General features: G+C 44.9%; 1 protein-coding gene across 1 annotated transcript in view; it reads right to left on the bottom strand.

Annotated features, from left to right (window-relative positions):
• Nucleotides 1-3,658: 3,658 nt before the first annotated feature.
• Nucleotides 3,659-20,074, bottom strand: part of T265_14331 (hypothetical protein) — a gene marked incomplete at both ends in the record, with an annotated part of 65,548 nt that continues 49,132 nt past the window's right edge. The window contains 11 exons of the mRNA XM_009173156.1: nucleotides 3,659-4,368; nucleotides 5,339-5,555; nucleotides 7,079-7,633; nucleotides 7,950-8,317; nucleotides 8,537-9,216; nucleotides 9,343-9,890; nucleotides 10,581-10,706; nucleotides 13,686-13,798; nucleotides 16,588-17,083; nucleotides 17,617-18,009; nucleotides 18,256-18,566. Coding sequence (XP_009171420.1) covers nucleotides 3,938-4,368; nucleotides 5,339-5,555; nucleotides 7,079-7,633; nucleotides 7,950-8,317; nucleotides 8,537-9,216; nucleotides 9,343-9,890; nucleotides 10,581-10,706; nucleotides 13,686-13,798; nucleotides 16,588-17,083; nucleotides 17,617-18,009; nucleotides 18,256-18,566 — 4,238 coding nt within the window. The remainder of the gene's footprint in view (nucleotides 4,369-5,338; nucleotides 5,556-7,078; nucleotides 7,634-7,949; nucleotides 8,318-8,536; nucleotides 9,217-9,342; nucleotides 9,891-10,580; nucleotides 10,707-13,685; nucleotides 13,799-16,587; nucleotides 17,084-17,616; nucleotides 18,010-18,255; nucleotides 18,567-20,074) is intronic.

The raw sequence follows: 20,074 nt of genomic DNA, 5'->3' as shown, positions 1-20,074 counted from the left end.
CTGTCGATGATGATGATGATGATGAACGGAATCACTGCCTCGGTATTCGTAATCCTGAGGGAAACCGGAGCGATAATCGAGTTCGTACAGTAGTATCGTCGGAATCGAGTTGCATGTTCCAAAAAATGGCATCCTTTAATCAAGACTCTCCATCGACAACTTTTGGCGATGACCCCTTTGAGTCCAAGACGCCTTCGGGTGGTAGCCTTGAGGCAAATAGGTGTAAGCACTTGTACTAAAATTTCGTACTGACCTGGAACAGACGATGTTCCGTACACATCTGAAGTTACTCTTCTTTATCCACAGACGGTGTCGGTTCCGGCTCTGCCACTCAACTATGCTTTATGCGGGCTTAGTCGGCCACTCGCCAGGATGACTACATCCGTGCTTGCTAACCGAAGCGGTCGTGACAGATCTAGACAAAACTCACCTTTCTCAGCTTCAAGACTGCAGTATGTTGGGGTCGACTGCTTCAATCTTAATTGAACCAGACAACTTTACAGGAGAAAGACAACTGTTTATTGGAATCCAGTTCAATAAGCCAAGTACTGTAGGTACCGCGAGCCACTGCATCAGGCCCAATAGGCATTTGAAGAATGAATTGTTAAATATCTGGTTTCGTCCTAAACGACCTGAAGTGCTTAAACGAAGTGAGGTCGAGTATACGTGTTTCGGTGACAGCGTACATCGATGTCGGACACATGGCAAGGTTTGTTTATTTTTCAGCCCTATTGGATAACTCGCCTGCAGTCACGGGCGACTGAAATGTGTGGTTTTGAGTTACAACATTTTCTATCCCGTCTTTCCATACGGGAAGACAACACAGCCGCTTCCATACGTGAAAACCTGGCCAGCGTAGCCCTCGATATTGTTGCAGCACTAGAACCCCAACCACCACATTGAGGTGGTAGCTATAGGTCAAGTTAAGAAATACGGAAATCTTTCAAGCCTGTACTACCTCGTAGCAGTTGATGCAAAAGGTACAGTGTGAAATCGGACCCTGTAGCTATTGGTGATCCTCTTATGAAAATATCAATGGGATTTCCTGGACAGAAGACTGGTCTTGTTTTGAACACTGCACAATTGCTTATTAGCCAATTCAGCTGCAAACCAATTGACTCCGTGGGGTGGTTACCCATCTAGTGATCGCGGAACACAGAAAGTTGAAGCTGAACAATTATCGAACCTTTCAACACTCCAATTGTGGTCAGCTAATTTTTCAGTGTTATCAGCCTATGTGGTCAACGCATGGTTGTCGACCAACACTTTTCTGTTGTCTAATCTGCTACGAGTTCGCTCTTTCCCCGGGATATGATAACACCCAATCGGCGACTTCAGACTTTGGAACTCGCAAAACTTGTCCTGCACTTGAATACCAACGATAGATGGACAAACGTACATGCATACAGTTAAGTAAACTCGAACCGTTTATCTAGCCGCTCCACGGACCGGGAAAATCGAATCCATGGGTGTAACGTCCACCATCAGATAGTTGAAACCCAAATATGATTACTCTCAAGCAAAACTGTCACTCCTCGAAAGTGTATGCGACCAGTCACCTGGTTATGAGCAAGCCACTGGATCGATAGATTGAGCGATCGCGACGTTTTTGCTGAGGTAGACAGCTGAGAGAGACCGATGAACTTGCGTGAGTGAGCTGAATAAGTTCGTATCCCGACAACTCGGGTAGCTTTGATTCTCCAGGCTAAATCAAGTCTTTGAGATAAACGGAGACAGTGTGCCATTGCAAACGATCAACTAGGCTGATTAGGGTGAAATTTGGAAACTGAGGACTGAACGCAATAGACAGGAAAGCCATCATCCAAGATTTAAAGACATTAGAAAAATTACAGGGGAACCTTTGTATTAAAAATCTGTCTATCCTACCGAATTTTAACACAATCCAGATGACAGAACGTTTCCAAGTGATCCACCAAGTACTTGGGACCAAGCAAGAGTGAATTCATACTAAAACGCTAGTCGTAAATCAGATGGTTTTAGCGACATTTTGTGAAACTCGTACGCGTTTTAAAATGTGTTAGCACTGTGGTCATTGTGACGTCCGTGTGGTACATCTCAATTTATTTTCAAAATACGGGGTGATCTAGCAACCTGAACTCATCTACCCACACGTTTATGAGTCGGAGTGAATCATATGAAACATCAGGCAAAAGGCGCTGGGGAACAACTGCGTGTCCGTTGGTCCAAACACCTTACAGGCGTGTTTAACACCCCCTATCACGTCCGGCAAAATGTATAAAATTCGTGCCGGAATTTCAAAGATATGCTCACGCGGCATCCAAAAACGTTCCTAAATGTGCGGTTGTACGTGGCAAGCACTGTGTTCGGAAAACGAAGTCTGCACTTGGTAGAAATTATGAAAGCCCAACAATGTATCCTATCGTTTCGAATACGAACAGCTAAGTTCTGAACGGTAAGATCAGAAGTAAGCAAAGCACACTCACGAGTAAATCACAGATACCACGACCGAACAGATTTGTCCACCAAGAACCGAGAAACTTAAAAAGCGAAGGTTTTCCTAATATATCAAAGCTCAATATGCTTTTCCGGTGGAATAGGGACGTGGACAGCGATACATTAAAGTCGACAGTTTTGACATAGGGTTGCGGGCGACCAGCCATGTCTGTGTCGCTAGCCGTCCGTAGATAGCTACGGACGGACAATCTAGTAGCTATTGCAAACGTCGTACGTCGACGACAGCATCAGAGAACGACACAGAAGCTCCTTTGGAGACAAAGCTCGGAGTTGCATTATCTTCCAAGGTCCCTGTGCATTTACTAGGAACGAAGGTCAGCTCAGAAGAACAACGTCCCTAAAGCAGGAGGTGCACACCACTGACGTACCTATGATCAGTATCCTACCTCGTCGAATTACAACGGGGTCAGTGCCGAAAAGGATTGAGGATATGTTGGAAGGTAACGTTATATCATCGAACTATTGGCTGTTGATTTGTTCGCCGAGCTTGGAAATTGGACAACAAGCGTTTCGTTACCATGCGAGGAGACACTATCAATACGCGCAGGTAGAAGCGGAAAAAATACTGAATATGTTGTTCCTTTGTTTCCTGTTTTTTTTTAATTTCAAACGGTGCCTCTCAAATAAGTAAACGTTCCAGGAGAATTCCGCAGGCTACTTGAGTGCACGTTACCAGGACGTTATTCTTCACGTGTGCCTGGTGTACCTCGATGACATCATCGTACATGGCGCACCTCCAGTGAAGACCCTAAAAGCTCTAGAGGCAGGTTGGTTACTGGATTCTTACTGAGGTCGATCTCTAAGAGACGAACGTGTTCACTGTCCACACCAATCACTGCTGAAGTTCTGAAGTCAACGGATCTGGCTGACGTCAAACTGAACACTATAGGACCGTCGCGAATCTCTGGTTGCATCCAGTTTACAATGTTTCGGTTTGAACCACGTACATACGGTATATACCGCATATTCTGGTACGGTTTGAAATAGTGTGATATCGTGCCGCAACGCATGTCACACTATCTCTGATTTGTAAAGCTTTCGATTAACGATTGCAACCTTTGAAGCAACTATATCGAATCTGACACCAACATTATATGAACTGTGCGTAACTTGAGAAGCACAGTTTGAAAAAACCCGAGGCAACCGTGACATTATGCTGCTTTTTGGAACTCCGCGTCATCCGGACAGACTGATAAATCAAAAGACGCGAAGTTGATATTCAGAAAATAGATTCAGGAACTTACAAGCGAAAACGAAAAGAGACAAGGCAGGTCTGAAAAAAATCGGCCCATTTATGGGATGTCAAAGGATTACTACCACGTGTACTTCATAAACACGAAGTATACAATGATTGCGGTCGATAGAAAAGGGTGATTCCATGAGGTAGGAGGAAAATGACAATGAGAACTGTTTCGTATCAGTAACCGTCAAGTAAGCTAAGTTAATTTAGATAGAATCCGACTTCTCTTGTTGCCCGGAGCAGAACTGAGCGCAGTTCGTGTTCGGATTTGTATTCAGGTAACTTCAAATAGTGAACACACGTATTAACACTCGGGAAAGCTGCACTTCCTGCTTCTTTTCTTACGACACGCAGTCGTGGGTGTAGATTTTTTAAACCACCGGGTGGAAGGCTTGAACAGCCGGTAGTGAACTGTAGGAAAGCACGACGTTCCGGTAGATCGAAGTTGCTCAACACATTGATCAACATACGATAAGTAGGTGATTGACGGGTGAAACCAAAGCAAGGTACGGTGTAAGCAAGTAGGTCTTCACGGGTCCAGTGGGCCGAGGAATCGCCCCCAATCAGTTCACCGAGTTCCGTGCCGTTGAAGAGGGCTAACCAGCGCAACGGAAGGACACGTTCGAAACCAGCTAAATGGAGGAAAAAACGAATAATTAGACAAAATATACACATGTCAATTTCGAAAAGGAAAAGTTTACCAGCAAATATAATCTATCTTGTTTAAAAGACTTGTCCGTCTCGTGGTCACATATCAGTTCGATCTCGAGGTCCAGCATAACGTTTGAATGAAATTCCATGACAAGCCGAATAAATGTAGAGACATGGGAATCCGAATTCCGACTTGTGCCAACGTGAAATCCATGGGCTTTATGGACTCATGAAACTCCCTCACTGAGCGCACGCCTTCCATTGATCCCATATAAAAACGTCGTGATATTTAGGGAGCGTCGTGCTATGCTTGGGAAATTAGCATCGCCAGATTTGCCGTTGAAATTAAGCGTACACTGATTTTGTAATCTTTGGAGCTACATCTACTGGTACAAGCGGTTGGTACATAGGCTGAGGTGTGATCGGATAGAATGAACTCTACCTATCAACCAACGGTGCCGGTGTTACCAGTTTCTATCCAGACTCACTAGGTGCTGGAGGGGCAGGCATACATCGGGTGNCAACGTGAAATCCATGGGCTTTATGGACTCATGAAACTCCCTCACTGAGCGCACGCCTTCCATTGATCCCATATAAAAACGTCGTGATATTTAGGGAGCGTCGTGCTATGCTTGGGAAATTAGCATCGCCAGATTTGCCGTTGAAATTAAGCGTACACTGATTTTGTAATCTTTGGAGCTACATCTACTGGTACAAGCGGTTGGTACATAGGCTGAGGTGTGATCGGATAGAATGAACTCTACCTATCAACCAACGGTGCCGGTGTTACCAGTTTCTATCCAGACTCACTAGGTGCTGGAGGGGCAGGCATACATCGGGTGCTGGTGATATTCTCATAATTGTTTGACAGTAAGATACCATTGTCTCAAAACTTTCGGCATTATCAATGATCACGATGATAACGGATATATGGTGATGGTAGGAACCAACCTTTGAACATATCCAACTGTTTTCGTATGCCCTTGTCCAGTGCGAAGTCCAGGGTACGTAACAAAAACAACTCAATATTGTGGACAGTGACAGGTTCGACCTCTGTTTCAGCGCTAGTGTCATCCAGACTAAAGGTGAGACATGCCGACTGTGTGATGCCAGGCTCGTGCTCCCATGAATAGTGGTCGCATAATGGGAACCCGGCGGTACCGAACAGCTGAAAAATGGAAGTGGAAATGTGACAGGCATCACAGAAACAGTAACGGTAATAAAAGTCAGGAAAATTTCGATATTCAGATGTTTGTATTTCGCGAATGCCCCTGCCCGCTCCGGACACAAATGAAGAGAAGAGAAATACGTACATGTAGGAAGTTCAGGTGAACCCTCAACAGCCAGGGCCTCTCTATTTTGATCCATTGAGATGAGAAACACGGCGACCTCAACTTTTTCTTCTCTTTCCCAAAAGAGGGACCTCCAATCCTAAATGGACCACTTTCCGGGTCCCACAAACATTATCACCAGATTGTTGGAGAAAAATAGCAACCTCCTAAAACACGTGGAACATTTTGGAAATCTTGACCTTACTTCCATTGCCCAAAAAGACAACTGCTTGTCCAGAAATCAGGAAACGCGAGCACTCCTTGAAATGATAGCTAATTCTCTTTGGCTATGGTTCACCAGAATATTGGAATGCGAACTTTAACTTCGGTATGCACTCCTGCTACTTACCAGTCAGACTGACAACCGAGCTCACCACACAAGATAACGGACATGTGGATCGTGTATTAGTCTCCAAATATGAGGTGTAACCCGGAGTGTGAGCTCAACGATGGTCGGCGCAGTCATTCCAAGAGCACTTCGGATTTTTCTGAGCTAACCAGCTCGATGACAGCTCAGTTGTGTAACTGTAAATTCAGCTGTATTAATTTGCGCCCTCAGACAATCACATGATACAGATTAGGACATTTCTGTCTGTCAAAGTTAGATAGGGTGCAGATCCTTTCAGTCGAACGAAGAGACCTACAAGACACTATCCGATTAATCTGAAGCGGTTGAAGATAGCGCGTAAAAGTATAACGTTACTATCGGAAAAGAATAAAAACTACCTGACTTTTCGGGCGATAGATCACGTGTGTCACGGTTACCTATGACTTGGCAATTAAGCCCTGACACAAGCAACGATCGGGTGTTCAACTCTTCAGAGCGTGGGCATGGTACTCATCCGTAGTGGTGTAGTAGTGCGGAAGAAGCACCACTCGATGAGGATACACAGGCGCTCACAGTATGTGCAGCCATAACCCCACGGGGAAAAAAGCAGCAGGACGTTTAAGATAGCTAATTTACCAAAGACGCATCATAATGTTGGGAACGGGTTGGTTAGGATTCACAAGCACTTGTGACGTAAGCTATAATAAAGTTGCGGTGGGTGTCCGTGTGAAATATGAATCAAATTAGACATGGAAATAGGTTTTATGGTTCGGATTGTAGGGGGTTGAGTAGTATTTGATAAAATCAGGGAAAAACTTTGCAGACCACATAATGTTTCGTGAAGATGAATTCAACGATTAGGTCACCGCATCTGAATAATTCCTGAACTCGGAATATCAAAATGAATAGCTGCGAGCTACAAGAAAACAACCAATTGTAGTTCTTTCTCAAAACATGCTTCGAGGCGCCACATAGAAGTAGCCTTTTCCTCAGAGACAAAAGTGTATGCTGGAAAGAAAATAAATGACTCACACTAGAAGGAGGCAAAAATTCCATGCCAATGCACATATCCTCCAAGCTGCAGCCAAATATTTCGATCACCAAGTCTCTAAGTTTCTGGGAGTCCAAGTTATGCGGTCCTGCTCGCAAATTGAGGAGAAACTTCTGCCCGCAAAACTCGAGAACCTTTCGGAAAAACTGCGCACGATCAGGATAGATGAGACAAAAGTCATCCAGATCCAACAAATTCGCCAACCAGTGAGGTTCAGTAGACTGAAGTGACGTGTCGTTGTTAGCCTTGCATAAACGACGGTATGGGGCAGACAAAAGGAATTTACCAATATCGGCACTTGGATCTCCCAAATTAGTAGACCCGACTGACATGTAGCTGAAGGCACGTTCTAAGGCGTCGAACTTGGAGAAGTCGGTTCCAGATCGCTTTGTTTCAGTATTGGGCTCCGTGTCGGTAACGGTGATAGGCGAGTCACGTGAACTCGACATGGTTTGTGGCATGGTGACGATAGAACCATAGGCTGTTAGTAATTTGAGCATAGGTGGGGATAGAGGTAAGTCGATCCGGCGATTATCCTGTGACAAAAACGAGAGGCATGAGACGGTTAGTAATTGGGGTTGCAGTCATCTTCAGCTTTTACTAGTTGACGGAACACAAATGAATATTGGATACGACATCCATTCAACCCTATAGAAAGCCTGGCGAACTGTTCCGCAAACTATCACAAAACTGTATGGTTAGGCTAGAGATGATTGAACCATCAAAATTAAGTGCACATGTATAAAAAAAACGTTATCTATAGCCATTACCATTACAAACAGTAGTTGAAGCATTGCGCTCAAATGCACCACCACTGTCAGTCAATAAATTAGACCCAAGAAAACGACCTACTTGCAAACACTTCGCAACCGCGATCCCCATAATATAGAATCTATAAAGAACCTCTTCTGGTACTCGATCCCCAGGCCATGCAGCAGGAAACAGACCATGTGCGGTATTCACATAGGCATTAATTTCGATCCCAAGATCGATGCTTTGCTCACTCGGAGCAAAAGCTGAACTGGCTCCACCCAACTGGGACTGGCTATCCAGAGTAGCCACACTGGCCACGGTGGGCATTGCTGGACCGTCTTCATGTGTCTCGTAAGGTACGTAGCTCGAATCGTCGGTCACCCACATGAGTCCATCTCGGCGCCTCAGTTCGGCTGCGAGTAGCGAATAGAATTCCAAAGTGGGTCCCAGGCCTGTTCCGTCTTCTCCTGATGAAAAACGGGAAAAGTGGCGTTAAGATGAAATGAAAAAGGTGAAAAAATACGCACAGTGGACTCCCAATTCAATGTTTCGTGACTGGGGTCTCGTTGAAGAAGGGTTGTTTTAAGACACACTTGGACTTGGCTAAGGCTCAGCAGTGAATGACGGCATTTATGCAAATTGTACACGCAAACAGTATAAAAAGGATGACTGACACCAAGACTCACCTATGAACTGAATTTCCAACTCGGATTTTCTGCCCGCATGTTCATCCATTAACCGAGCTGCCCAATCCCAGAAATTGCTACCGGCTTGGCTTACTCTGCTGCTAGGAGCATCAACCGACTGCTTATTCGACAACTGAACACCTGGACGTTCAGTAGAATCCATTATTTCACGTGGCAAACGAGGTATTCGAACGAACTCTTTATGAAGTCGCCCAACTTGGTGAGTCTTTGTGTCTTGCTGTGCGGCAGTGGACACATTCGCCCGCACTGCTCTAGACAGTAGACAATTCCACAGTTCACGGTTTTCGTTCGGTCTGTTGTTGTTAGCTGCCAAAGAGGACACCAACACGTCAAGAAATGGAGTGTCTGCAGAGCCGTCGTCTACAATTGGTGTGGCACTGTTTGTGTGCGTGGGGTTTAAAACTCGCGTCAAAGTGGTTGGTCGCAAGACAATCATATCAGAAGAGGCGGGCGTATGTTGAGTGCCAAAAGCTGAACATTCTTCAGAGCTGCTGAGTAGCGAGGAGAGCAGAATAGTTCGGGCGTTAGTGGATGTGCCCAGACGGATGACGGTCTGATTGTTATTACTTGATGAGCTAACAGCGCTGTATGATCGACCGAGAGAAGCCTGGGTTCCAAGCACTTTGGCCAAAGGCTGATTTTGTAGCCAATGAACAGATCTGGAAAATAACACAAGCTTTGAGCGCCAAACAGTTATGGCATACAGTGGAGTTATACTTACCAGTCACAGAGACTGTAGTAACCATAGTGAACTGTCAGATTCCTAATACAGAACGGAAACCAACCTTGCTGGTCCGAAACCAGAAGCTCGTAGCAGTTCAAGGCGGGCAGTGAAAGTGAACAAGGGACTCAACCAGCGAGGGAGATTGAAGCACCAATTGGGTAGAGTGCCAGTAGCCAAGGCCATAGGATCGTGGATTTGTCGGAGCAACTTCTTGGTCAGACGTCTCGAAACAAAATCCTCTGCATCAATCGGATTAGCAGTGCTTAGTAAGGTTTGTGTGGATTGAAGCCTTTTCCGTTTCCCGATCGGGGTAGACGTTCTGTTCAGTGAATCCGCGAAGACAGGATCGCCGGTTGGATGTGGAATCCAAGACGGAATATCGATCCCAGAGAGCTGATAGAATATTCTGAGCAAGTTCAGTAGGTTTTCTGGTGTTGTGGAAACCTGTGGGATACCATCAACCACTTGTTCCGGTATAACATTGCTGGAAAAATCTTCTGTAACCATAGTCACCTGAACTTCACCGGCGCTGTACGAGATAGTATGTCGAGGAGATGGAGTCAACCGAAGATCACTCCGTTTCAAGAAGGAACATCCATCTGCGTATTGCTGAAGCAGAACAAAATGAGGTGTTCGTTACGGCAGAGACATGTGGTGCCAATCGCGTACGTGGTACTGTTACCTCATTTCGAGGACACAAACGAAGGTGTTTCTTAGGCACGACCGAACGCACAATGCTCTCAAAACTGTGCTGTCAAGTTGGCGAACTGGCTCGCTCACTTTGACTCGAGAAAACTCTGTATTCGTGGTCCTATCCATTTTATCGTCTCTGCGGACGGTATCTGCTTCCGGCCGCGTGCAAAAAAATCAACGCGACAAAGAGCAAGCTCAAATACGAACACTCCAGGTCCATAAACATGGGGTTCTAACGAAAAAACGATTAAATTGTTCAAACATTCAACTTCTTCGGCACACGGCTGTCCCTAAACACGAAAGGAACACAAGGGATTGGACTGCCCAAAAGAACCCATGAAACCTTTGACCACGGAATCATCGTTTGATCACTTAGCTGCGTCAGTATCTGACAGAAAATAGTGTGACTGTCAGTCAAGCAAAGTGAACTGCACATACCTGAAAGCGGAGGATATCTTTCATGGCAATGCAGTGGAATAATTAACGTAAAAACCGAAAAGCTGAAACAGGCTGACTAACCATCCCATACAAAATAAACTGAACCGAAAAAGGTCTAAGAACAGGAGCGGTACTGAGTAGTTGAGCAGGGCCAAGATCAACACTTACTGCAGAACAGCGTCCATCAGCCCCGATTTCATCTTCCGGGAACCAGCAGCGATAGCCGAGTTTCAGTTTGTACGCCTTATCGCTTGTTTTCTGTTCATCACCATCTCTTAGAATTTCATACACTTGCTAGACGAGAAAATAGTGGGTAGGCAACAGAAAAAGTAGGGTCAATAAAATGATGTCCTTCCAGAAACGAGGGAAGTGATCACGATGCAAAGAGAAGTCTGTTGCGACAAAACCTACATGTTAACTTAGGATCCAGTCCACAGAGTCAAGTGTTCAATTTCCTCAAAGTAAAGCTGAAATAAATTAGTCACGAGATTCTGTAAACCGGCATTGTGAATCATGCAGCCTCAGAACACCGTCATCATTGACTTATCATCATTTCTAAGCAATCACACCAGAGGGAAAAATAGAAACTCGCGTCCCTACAGACACCCACAAACCAAACACTGTCTGCTGATGTGCAGTAACATCCAAAATGTAGACATATTCTTTCAACAGTTTTATTCACACCAGATGTAGCTTGTGCCAAGAGAGAAAGTTTATGGCATTTCCATCCGTTGATAGATTGGTAGATGCTTGAACATATGCGCATCAACTAAAGGCACAATGTAGTGGGGGGACATAAACGCGTATGGACGGTAGAGTACAAAATAGTCCGTAGCTTATGAACCCAGTACTAGCATACCGTATTCGAGGCACATACAGCTCCACGCCGGCAATCCGGGTAACATAAAAGCCAGTAAAATTGCTGGTATGTTTAACTCATTGTCATCAGCCAAACACACGATCCCATAAACTGGAAGATGGACCGCAAGGAAATCATCCAGATATTACGTTGTCTCATTGAATTCCATCTGTTAGGTCACACTTGTGTATCCCGGTTAGTTGGATGTTAACATCGGGAAAGGCAGGCAAACGCATACAAATTGGACAAAGCTTGACGCAGAGCAAGTATCTAAGTATACGGATATGAACTAACTATCCTTGAGAAATCTTGGATGACGTGTGGGAAAAGTTGCTAGAGGATAGCTGATATCCGTTCGATTTCCAATCCATCTACAGTCTCGAAAAATGTCGAAATTTCGCTCACCAGTGCAGCATTCCCTCAATATAATGACCTAAAAAGAGCAAAACTAGTCATACTTTAAGGGCCCCACAAATGAGAAGGCCACCCATAAAAGAGGTAATCATCCAAGAATATTCCAGACAAGAGCTTCAATGTGATTGTATGCCTTTTACGAAGATACATTGAGCCGATTGATGCCTTTTAAAAATAAAAAGACACTCCATTACGCAATATGGTCTATAAAGTAAACAAAAGTGCAGCTAAGAAAATCTCGATCGCCGACATTCCGGCTACGTTGCTCTGTTCGTCATACTGATAAAAAAACTAGATATCATAAGCCGACGATATCCCGACTGTTTGTGTGAGGTGGGGAAATTGAAAGCCTAACTCACGTGACAGACAGTGAGGACCACGCAACTGTTGAATTCTGCCCTACCACATTTCATCCAAACGTAGAATACTAGTGAAAACATATTACGATAGCAATCAAAATGTTGGAGAACGAATGAGATGTTGAAGCGATCATACTGCATGGCTCATCACAACGTGAAGTAACATTTCCGCAGAATACAGATACGAGCAGGTCAACGTCACATGCGTGATGGATTACCACTGAACTTTAAATCCGCTTATTTCAATGATGAAAAATAAACGATAACGTAATTGCCTGTGGAGCTTTACAATTTTTGAAAGTTCTCACGAAACGTAATCTAAGGGTACCAATTACAAGGAAATCACAACAAACGAACCGAAACGCGACGGGCCACTTAACACGCAGCTAAATACGGATCGTGCTGTCAGTAAATACCTTGAAAATGACTGCAGCGACAGATGTAATCTTGAGTTAAACAATCCTACCAGGTGATCCTTCTGGAGGGCTTACGAAAAATGATGACAAAAAACAGCAAGAAATATCGAGAGATTTGAACTGTCAATTTTCCGGGTGGGAATTTTAAGTGCATCTTATCAGCTTCAAATGGATGACCTGCACACTAACGAAAAAATTTCGTGAAGAATATCGAGCAAACTATCTGGAAATGTTAGAGTCGTCCCAAGAATTTGTGAGGTGCTTACCGTTGGCGAATAACAAAGCAGCAGTGCGTTGACTTTAGGCTTTTCACCACAGACTGACCTTAATTACCAGTTGAGGTCTATATGAGATTTTATACTGCCGTCGTGACTGAGCACTTTCATGCAGCTGAAGATTGACAGCTCCTAGTAAACTTCATTTTCGATCACTTATTGTCGGATTCGGTGCAATCGACCTCTTTCGTCATTGGTTTATGAGCAGTCATGCATCAGCCGTGTTTGCAGTTTCGCTTAATCAAAATCACCGAAGCGAAAAACGATCGTGTGTTGAGACTAAAACTATGGAAAAATAGTTTATCGTAGTTGACGTTATAATGAACTGACGTATGATACCGCAGTAGAACGTTGAGGAACGTACGGTGCTCACCCCAGAGAGGGGGTAAATTCTAGGAAGCGTCCACCACACGTGTCATCCGTCAAAAAATCGATCATCTGTAACACCCTTTCGGTAGCTAGCTTTCATGCCACCAGAAGGAAGCACGAGGGCTGGGATACTGCCACATTGCCCAAGCCTAGACAGGAGAAGTAGAGGCAGAGGTCGGGCTCGAACCATGGATTTTCCGGTCAGTAAATCTGCGTTCTAACCACTAGGCCCTTTCTATAGGACTTCCAGAGAAAAATGACGTCAATGGGCACTATTTAGTCTACCGAGTAGCTCAAGCAGTTTGTTTGAGGCAACAACAGACAAGTGTCATCCAGAGCGAGGCCATTCGGTATGAATTGCACTATGCTTACTTTGGGGAGATTATTGCATGTTTCTTTGTAAAGTCGCAATCCCCGTAACCATATTTTGGCAGGTAAGATATTGGTTCGGAAGTGAGTGGTGGCTTAGTGGACTGAGTGCTTGGATTTGTATTCATGAACAATGCATTGCACCGTGGTTCGAATCAGGTATCATATCAGAAAGTGATTGCAGAGCGTATGGGATCACATAGAAAACTAACTTGAATATAGCTGAAAAGCGTGGAATCCTTGTTCTTCATAAAAATTTGAGCAACGCATTCAGTATCGCGCATCACAGATAGCTGGAGGACCAAACATTGTTTTTGGGAGTTTCCTGAAATGAAGACAAAGAGTGGTGGAATAAGGGGTGGCTGAAGCACAGTGAACGGAGAAAATAAACCTCAGAAGTACACTGGACCAGCACGATCACTATTCCCACATCAAGTTGCTCGTCCCATTTACTTATGTAATACATGAGACAAACGAACCCTGGACTTCAAGCAATATTGACCAGAAAACAGAAATTACTGGGAAGACGATGGAACAAATGTCAAACTTCTCTTGTGTAGCGAGGACCACGTGCAAACATTCAATACGGCTAACGACTACATTCGTATGCTCGATGGCTCCAACTTCCCGGAACCCAGTACGCGAACAGCATCACAAAGGTTTACGCGACACATTTCTCCACAAAATGGTATTCCACACTGTATCCATTTTCGCCACTTTCATAGATCCCCTAGCCAAGAGAAACTTATGCGGTGACAAGAGAAAGTTAAGTGAGATTGGAGGGAATATTCAGCAATCGGATGTAACCGGATGGTATGGATACCGACATCGATCCTGAATAAGTGCATGTTCTGTACTGGCGAATCACCAGCAAGCATCTACTTCCATAATCCACATGGCACTGAAGTTCAGAATGAGCCATTCAGAAGTTTCGCCACACTCAAGCTGCTGAGCAAGGTTGTTTCCCCTATCAGTTTCTACAGAACATGCGCTCATTCAGCCGGTGACACCATCATGGAGTGAACCTGGGTTTTGCAGACAACGGTGTTCCGTTATTTGTGGGCCATTCGTCCGCACAAATTACTCTACAGAAAAAAGCGGAAACGAGCACTAGTTTCGGCATGCACTTTTCACCTTCAAATTACGAAAGATTTCCCATCCACCTTCGAATCTTCTGGAGCTTGGGCTTTTGATCGGTCTAATTATCTTGACGGCGGCGTACATTGTGGATGCACGGAGACAGATCGAGTCAATGCATGCACTGTTAGGGCACCAGGCATATTCGCCAACATACGTCACTTTTGACTACAGAAACCAGTATCACTAACGGTGAAGCACGGTGTTTAAAATAGGAGAGTAATTTTTATTTACGGTTGTCAATAGTGGCTCATCCAATCCGAACATCTTGAATGTCTTCAACCACTTGACCATCGATGTTTCTGTGGCGCTGCAAGACGTCCGTAATCAAACGGCCCGTGAACGGCTCCGCATGATTCACCTTGGTTAGAATCCCCGGAATGCCTTGATACGGCTTGCCTGTCGTTGTGTGGCAGACTTAGCTTAGGTCGACAATATTCCAGCGCGCTGATGATATGTTGCTCCAACACGATTCACAAAGGCATCTATCTCAGTGTTTTTGGAAAGTGTCAACATGTTTCCCCCCTAGGGATACAGGACTTTTCGTAACAGGTCCCCACCTCTACTCAGGCCTCCCTCCCCAATGGTTGTATGGTAATTAAGCGCGTTTTCCTTACTGGTGTATTGATGTGTGCGATGACCATGATGACATCTACCTCACATGACCGACGAAACCACAACAAAATTTGCTGCAACCAGCTAAGGGGAGGTTAGATACATTTTAAGATCCGTTGTGCCTTTGAATGCACATATTTTCCAGGCTCCAACGAGGGCTGGACACTTGTATTCAGGCAGTCTGGAACAAACCCCAAAGGTTTTATCTCAAATACTGAAGAAATCTTGATGCAGGGTGAAAAATCCCCATGACGTTACTTCGAACAAATTGAACCGAAGCAACTTTTTCAATAGATTATCTTCAGGTTTATGCAGATAAGGGACGGGTTAAATCGATTGGAACAGAGTTACCTTCAATCAAGCTAAAACCAGTAAAAAAGAGGTTAAGCTGTTCCGAGTCCCGGGTGGTTAAGAAACCTTTTCCAGTCCCCGAGTGCTGGTGTCTGTGCACAACTTTCGGATGTGTGGGCGAGACTCTACTTTGAATCGATTTCGGCACCCGGAATGGGAATCAGCATACATTTGCTTTACACACTGTTTCCAAAAAAAACGACCTGAGGCGGTTACATAGAATTCAACAATGCATCATTCGCAACAGGTTCTGGACGGTTAGATTGCGTCTGCTTCTCATGAGCAGAATTCAATTACCACAGTCACACTATCCACAATACGGATCTTCCTGGCTCTGTCATACAGTTCATACACTATTTTCTACCTGACTTTGGGTTAGACGAAGCTGGGAAATGCTTGAAATGACCAATTTTGGCGCAGACATTGTACGTGGCATTTTTCTTCACGTCTCCAGGATACACAAAAAGAACAACAGTTTTTTCTGCTACATGTAAATGAGATGTTTGTATAACCATATTTAAAACTAGATTTAGTGACTCGCTCATTGGAAGAGGTGTTTTATACATTAGGGGGGTAGCCCACGTAGAGGAGGTAAAGCTCGAAGTTCGACATCAACTCCGTTAGTACGGTGTTCTCGGTCCACTAAGTAGTAGGCCACCAGAAGAGCTCGTGATAACCAAGTTCGTTCATCTGTGTTAGGGACCACTGGAGGTGGCGCAGTAAAAATCGAACGGCCGAACCAGTAGGCAGCTCAGTAAGCCGTTGCCGATGTTTCTTAATTTTCGGCGAGGAAACGGTAAGACGTCCATAAAAAATTATGTGAAAACACGCTGTGCGAATCATTACCTCTATGGAGCTACAGGTTCGTGGACTACGATTAAGAACATCGAGGCCTTTGAAAGGATGGTCTCGAACGGTCGAGACCACAAAATATATTCAGAGACTGTGTTGTTCTATGAGCCATAGGACACACGAGAATAACAGGAGACATGTGGAAAAAGACAAACTGACCATTGATATTGGGGATTGAACACATCGATCTAACATCGGTCGGAGCATTGCACAGGACAAATAGTGTGGTTGCAGGCGCATTGGTATAACCAGGATATGGATTAAACGCCGGTATAAGCCCATTGGGAAGACGAAGCATTTCGACCGCCTCGTCCCACGTGAGAGCTTTGTCGCCAGCCGGAGTGCTCGTGGTCTTCAAATTAACAGCTGACGCCTCTGAGGTAGTGCTCGATTGTACGATTGGTCTGGGTCGAGGTCTCCGGGGACGCCGACGCTGTTGTCTATTGGATTTGGAAGACAGGTGAGAAGATGCACTTAGTCTATATTGATCATCTTGAGTTTCCACTCCTCGTAAGGATTTCCTAACATCCGCTTTCGCAGTGAGGCACGTCTGACGGACCGATCCCCGGGCAGAGTGTAGCGGCTCATCAGTGTGTGAACTGCGTGTAGTTCCACTACGACGAGCAGTCGAAACCTTTGCCGTTGTACTGTAACCCTGGATGGGCAAACAATGATATAGATCAGATAAAAAAAGGATTGAAGCCAGAACCATAAATGAAATGCTTCCTAGAAAAATGGGCTGGCTAATATGGATGTGTGAGTAAGCGGTTTTCGGAATGGTTCGCAGATTCGATTCAAGCGACTGAAGCCTGTTAGAGCCAGGCACCGACATAAATTTGTCGGTGCGAACCAGCTTATCTAACTTTCCATTGCAGTACCCAGAGACTCTAGTATGGACAAAGAAAGGTGATTTGGATTCCAAACTGACTTCGTGCATGCCAAACACATTCTATGAGCTGAATAGGGGCAGATATCAACGCTGATTCGCCACACCAAGACTTAACTAATCGATATCGGAGACCGTCCACAGCAATAATGACTTCTTTAATAGGTCAGATAAACAAGGGTCCCTATCCAGTCCTGAAATCTGGTATCAGCTGAAAATAGCCTGAAAACCATTCACACATCTGGAGAAGCATTGGTCAACAAATGACAGTAACTGAGCAAATATGACTAGAGGTAGACTACCTGACCGCTTGGCTCTGAGGACAACTCGGGATCGGACACCACACCCTGATCATCCTGCATTTTTCTGAACCAGGTGAGTTTGGATGCAACTTTTGCACCTTCTTTACGCTCACGATTGTCACTGCGAGGGAGTGAAACATGAAGTCCAATAGATTGGTGTCCGGTCTCAGGAGTGTCTACAGCGCATTCGTATTCTTCCTTTCTGATGGGAGGAATAAGGGAGGTGGCAGTAGTCGCGGTAGTAGTGGTAGCAGATGCATTAGCCGAAGCAGTCAGATGATCGACAAAAGGTGGTGCATTGGAAGAAATATTGCTTTCAATGATCGCCTCGACAACCTCGGCGAATTCCAGAGCTTCCGCATCCTCAGTAGCCGGATCGAAAGCATCGGATGGCTACAGAATCAGAAAAGTGGCACAAAACGGTATAAAACCAAAAGTATTATGAGGTAACACATAGGAAGTTGGAGGTTGCAACATGATAATGCGAAGGTATCTAGTACGAAATACTGAACTGCACCAAGGAAAAATTTCTGCTGTACTTCTTGAGGTCCAGAAAGGACAACAATGATAGGACATATGTTGACGTACAACACGGAACAATAAATTGCAAACAATCCGAAAAGATAGTGAGACGCATACTTGGAATCGCCGTGTAAATGCATCAGTGGATGGTTCCTGATCAATAAACCACAAGGACTCGTGCGCATTCCCATCGCCATGGCTTGAGACCACAGAAGTGGTAGACAATGTCTTGTGTGGCCTCAACTCTTCGACGGACTCGATAGGAGTGTAAGCAAAATGAGAATCCGATGTATGCATGGCTTTCAAATAGGTGTCTTTTGTGGATCCGTCATCTTTGTCCACCTGATTCGAGGCTTGGTTATCTTTAGTGGTTGCTGCGTCCGGAGCCTTGATTGACTTTTGCGAGGATAGATGGGAGAGCGATTCATCTAAAACAAGAAAGAAAGAGAGAATGCCCGTTTAAANGTGTCTTTTGTGGATCCGTCATCTTTGTCCACCTGATTCGAGGCTTGGTTATCTTTAGTGGTTGCTGCGTCCGGAGCCTTGATTGACTTTTGCGAGGATAGATGGGAGAGCGATTCATCTAAAACAAGAAAGAAAGAGTGTATGCCCGTTTAAAAAGGAAAACCGATGTACTATCGATGAACTCTGTGGGCTAACATTGACCTTTAGCGGCGTAAAATCACCTTAAGTACTGAAGAAAGTTCTCCCTACTTTGGTCAGTTTTTGTCACGTGTCCAAGTAGCGCCTGTTCATCCGATATGAGTTAAATTCTGCGTCTATGGAGAGTGAAGTTACGATACTCTCGGCGGAACTGGATCTCACTGCAATGTGACAGTCTGCATAGTTAAATAAAGTGAGAAGGTGCAGTGGGGGACAACCAAGTGACATCAACAAACGTCGCATTCCAAGTTGATCACCAGGCGAAAACTCAAGACTACCTGCACCGTCACCCACACCAACTAAATGGCGGGCCTAACTCTCAAGCCGAGTTCGGAGTGTAGTAATCGAAATAAGTCTGAGTTTCCAGGCTCGGGAGTCAAAACGCTCCACTTCCTGGTCCACGTAGCGAACAGTGAAGTGAAGTAAAACTTATCTTCCACGATTTGGAACCTGGATACAGACCGAGAAGATGAGCTTAAAAAGCAAACTACACTTGTTGCAAAGGAACTTTAATGCTACATGACGCACATGCTCGACTCAGGCTAGTTATGAGAATCCATAGAAGCTGGAGCTGGTCACAAGGGGTAAAACAAGAAAGTCGACGCAACCATGGGACCGGACTCGTAGTTAAAAATAACATGGATTAAAGTAAAGTGGATGAAACAAACTGCACCAACTCGAAGATGATGGCCGCCACATGCCGGCCGTCGCGAACAAGTTTTTATGACATGTATAAGCGCCTATGCCCAAAAGCAACTCAAAAGTGCTGGGACCAACTGTTTGAAACAGCAGCGCAAAAAGAAAGTTGGACGCTACCTGGTTATCCATTGCTTCTCGCGGAGAACCTAAGGATTACCAAGCAGTGGGTTAAGAATTTTCCTGCATGCGAAGATGAAGTCATGATCCGACCTGGAGACCATGGTAACACAAGCGCACTCGTCTCTGCTGAGACTCGCCAGTTCTATCACCTGTGTGCCAAAGCATTTCGGGATCGACCACAGTTGAGCAATCTCATTAGGAGAAAGATCGAGGTTTAAAAGAAAATAACGCAGCCGTTTGCCCATTCTCAAGGTAAGCGTGCAATATGTTTGATACGGTAGATGACATCCGAAAGCTGGAAAATTTCCGCCAGTGTTGCCTTCATAAAGTGGTGGAAGTTCACACCGGTGGGGTTCAAGGACGATTTCCGGAAGTGATGCTACGGTCTATTATGTCAAGGTACGCTTTTTCGGCGATAACAACCACGACAGTTCAGGCAATTTTAACACAGGAA

Source organism: Opisthorchis viverrini (genome assembly GCF_000715545.1).
Source record: "Opisthorchis viverrini unplaced genomic scaffold opera_v5_175, whole genome shotgun sequence".
Lineage (NCBI taxonomy): Eukaryota > Metazoa > Platyhelminthes > Trematoda > Opisthorchiida > Opisthorchiidae > Opisthorchis > Opisthorchis viverrini.
The sequence above is the reverse complement of the archived record's forward strand: the minus strand, read 5'-3'. Positions and strand labels throughout refer to the sequence as shown.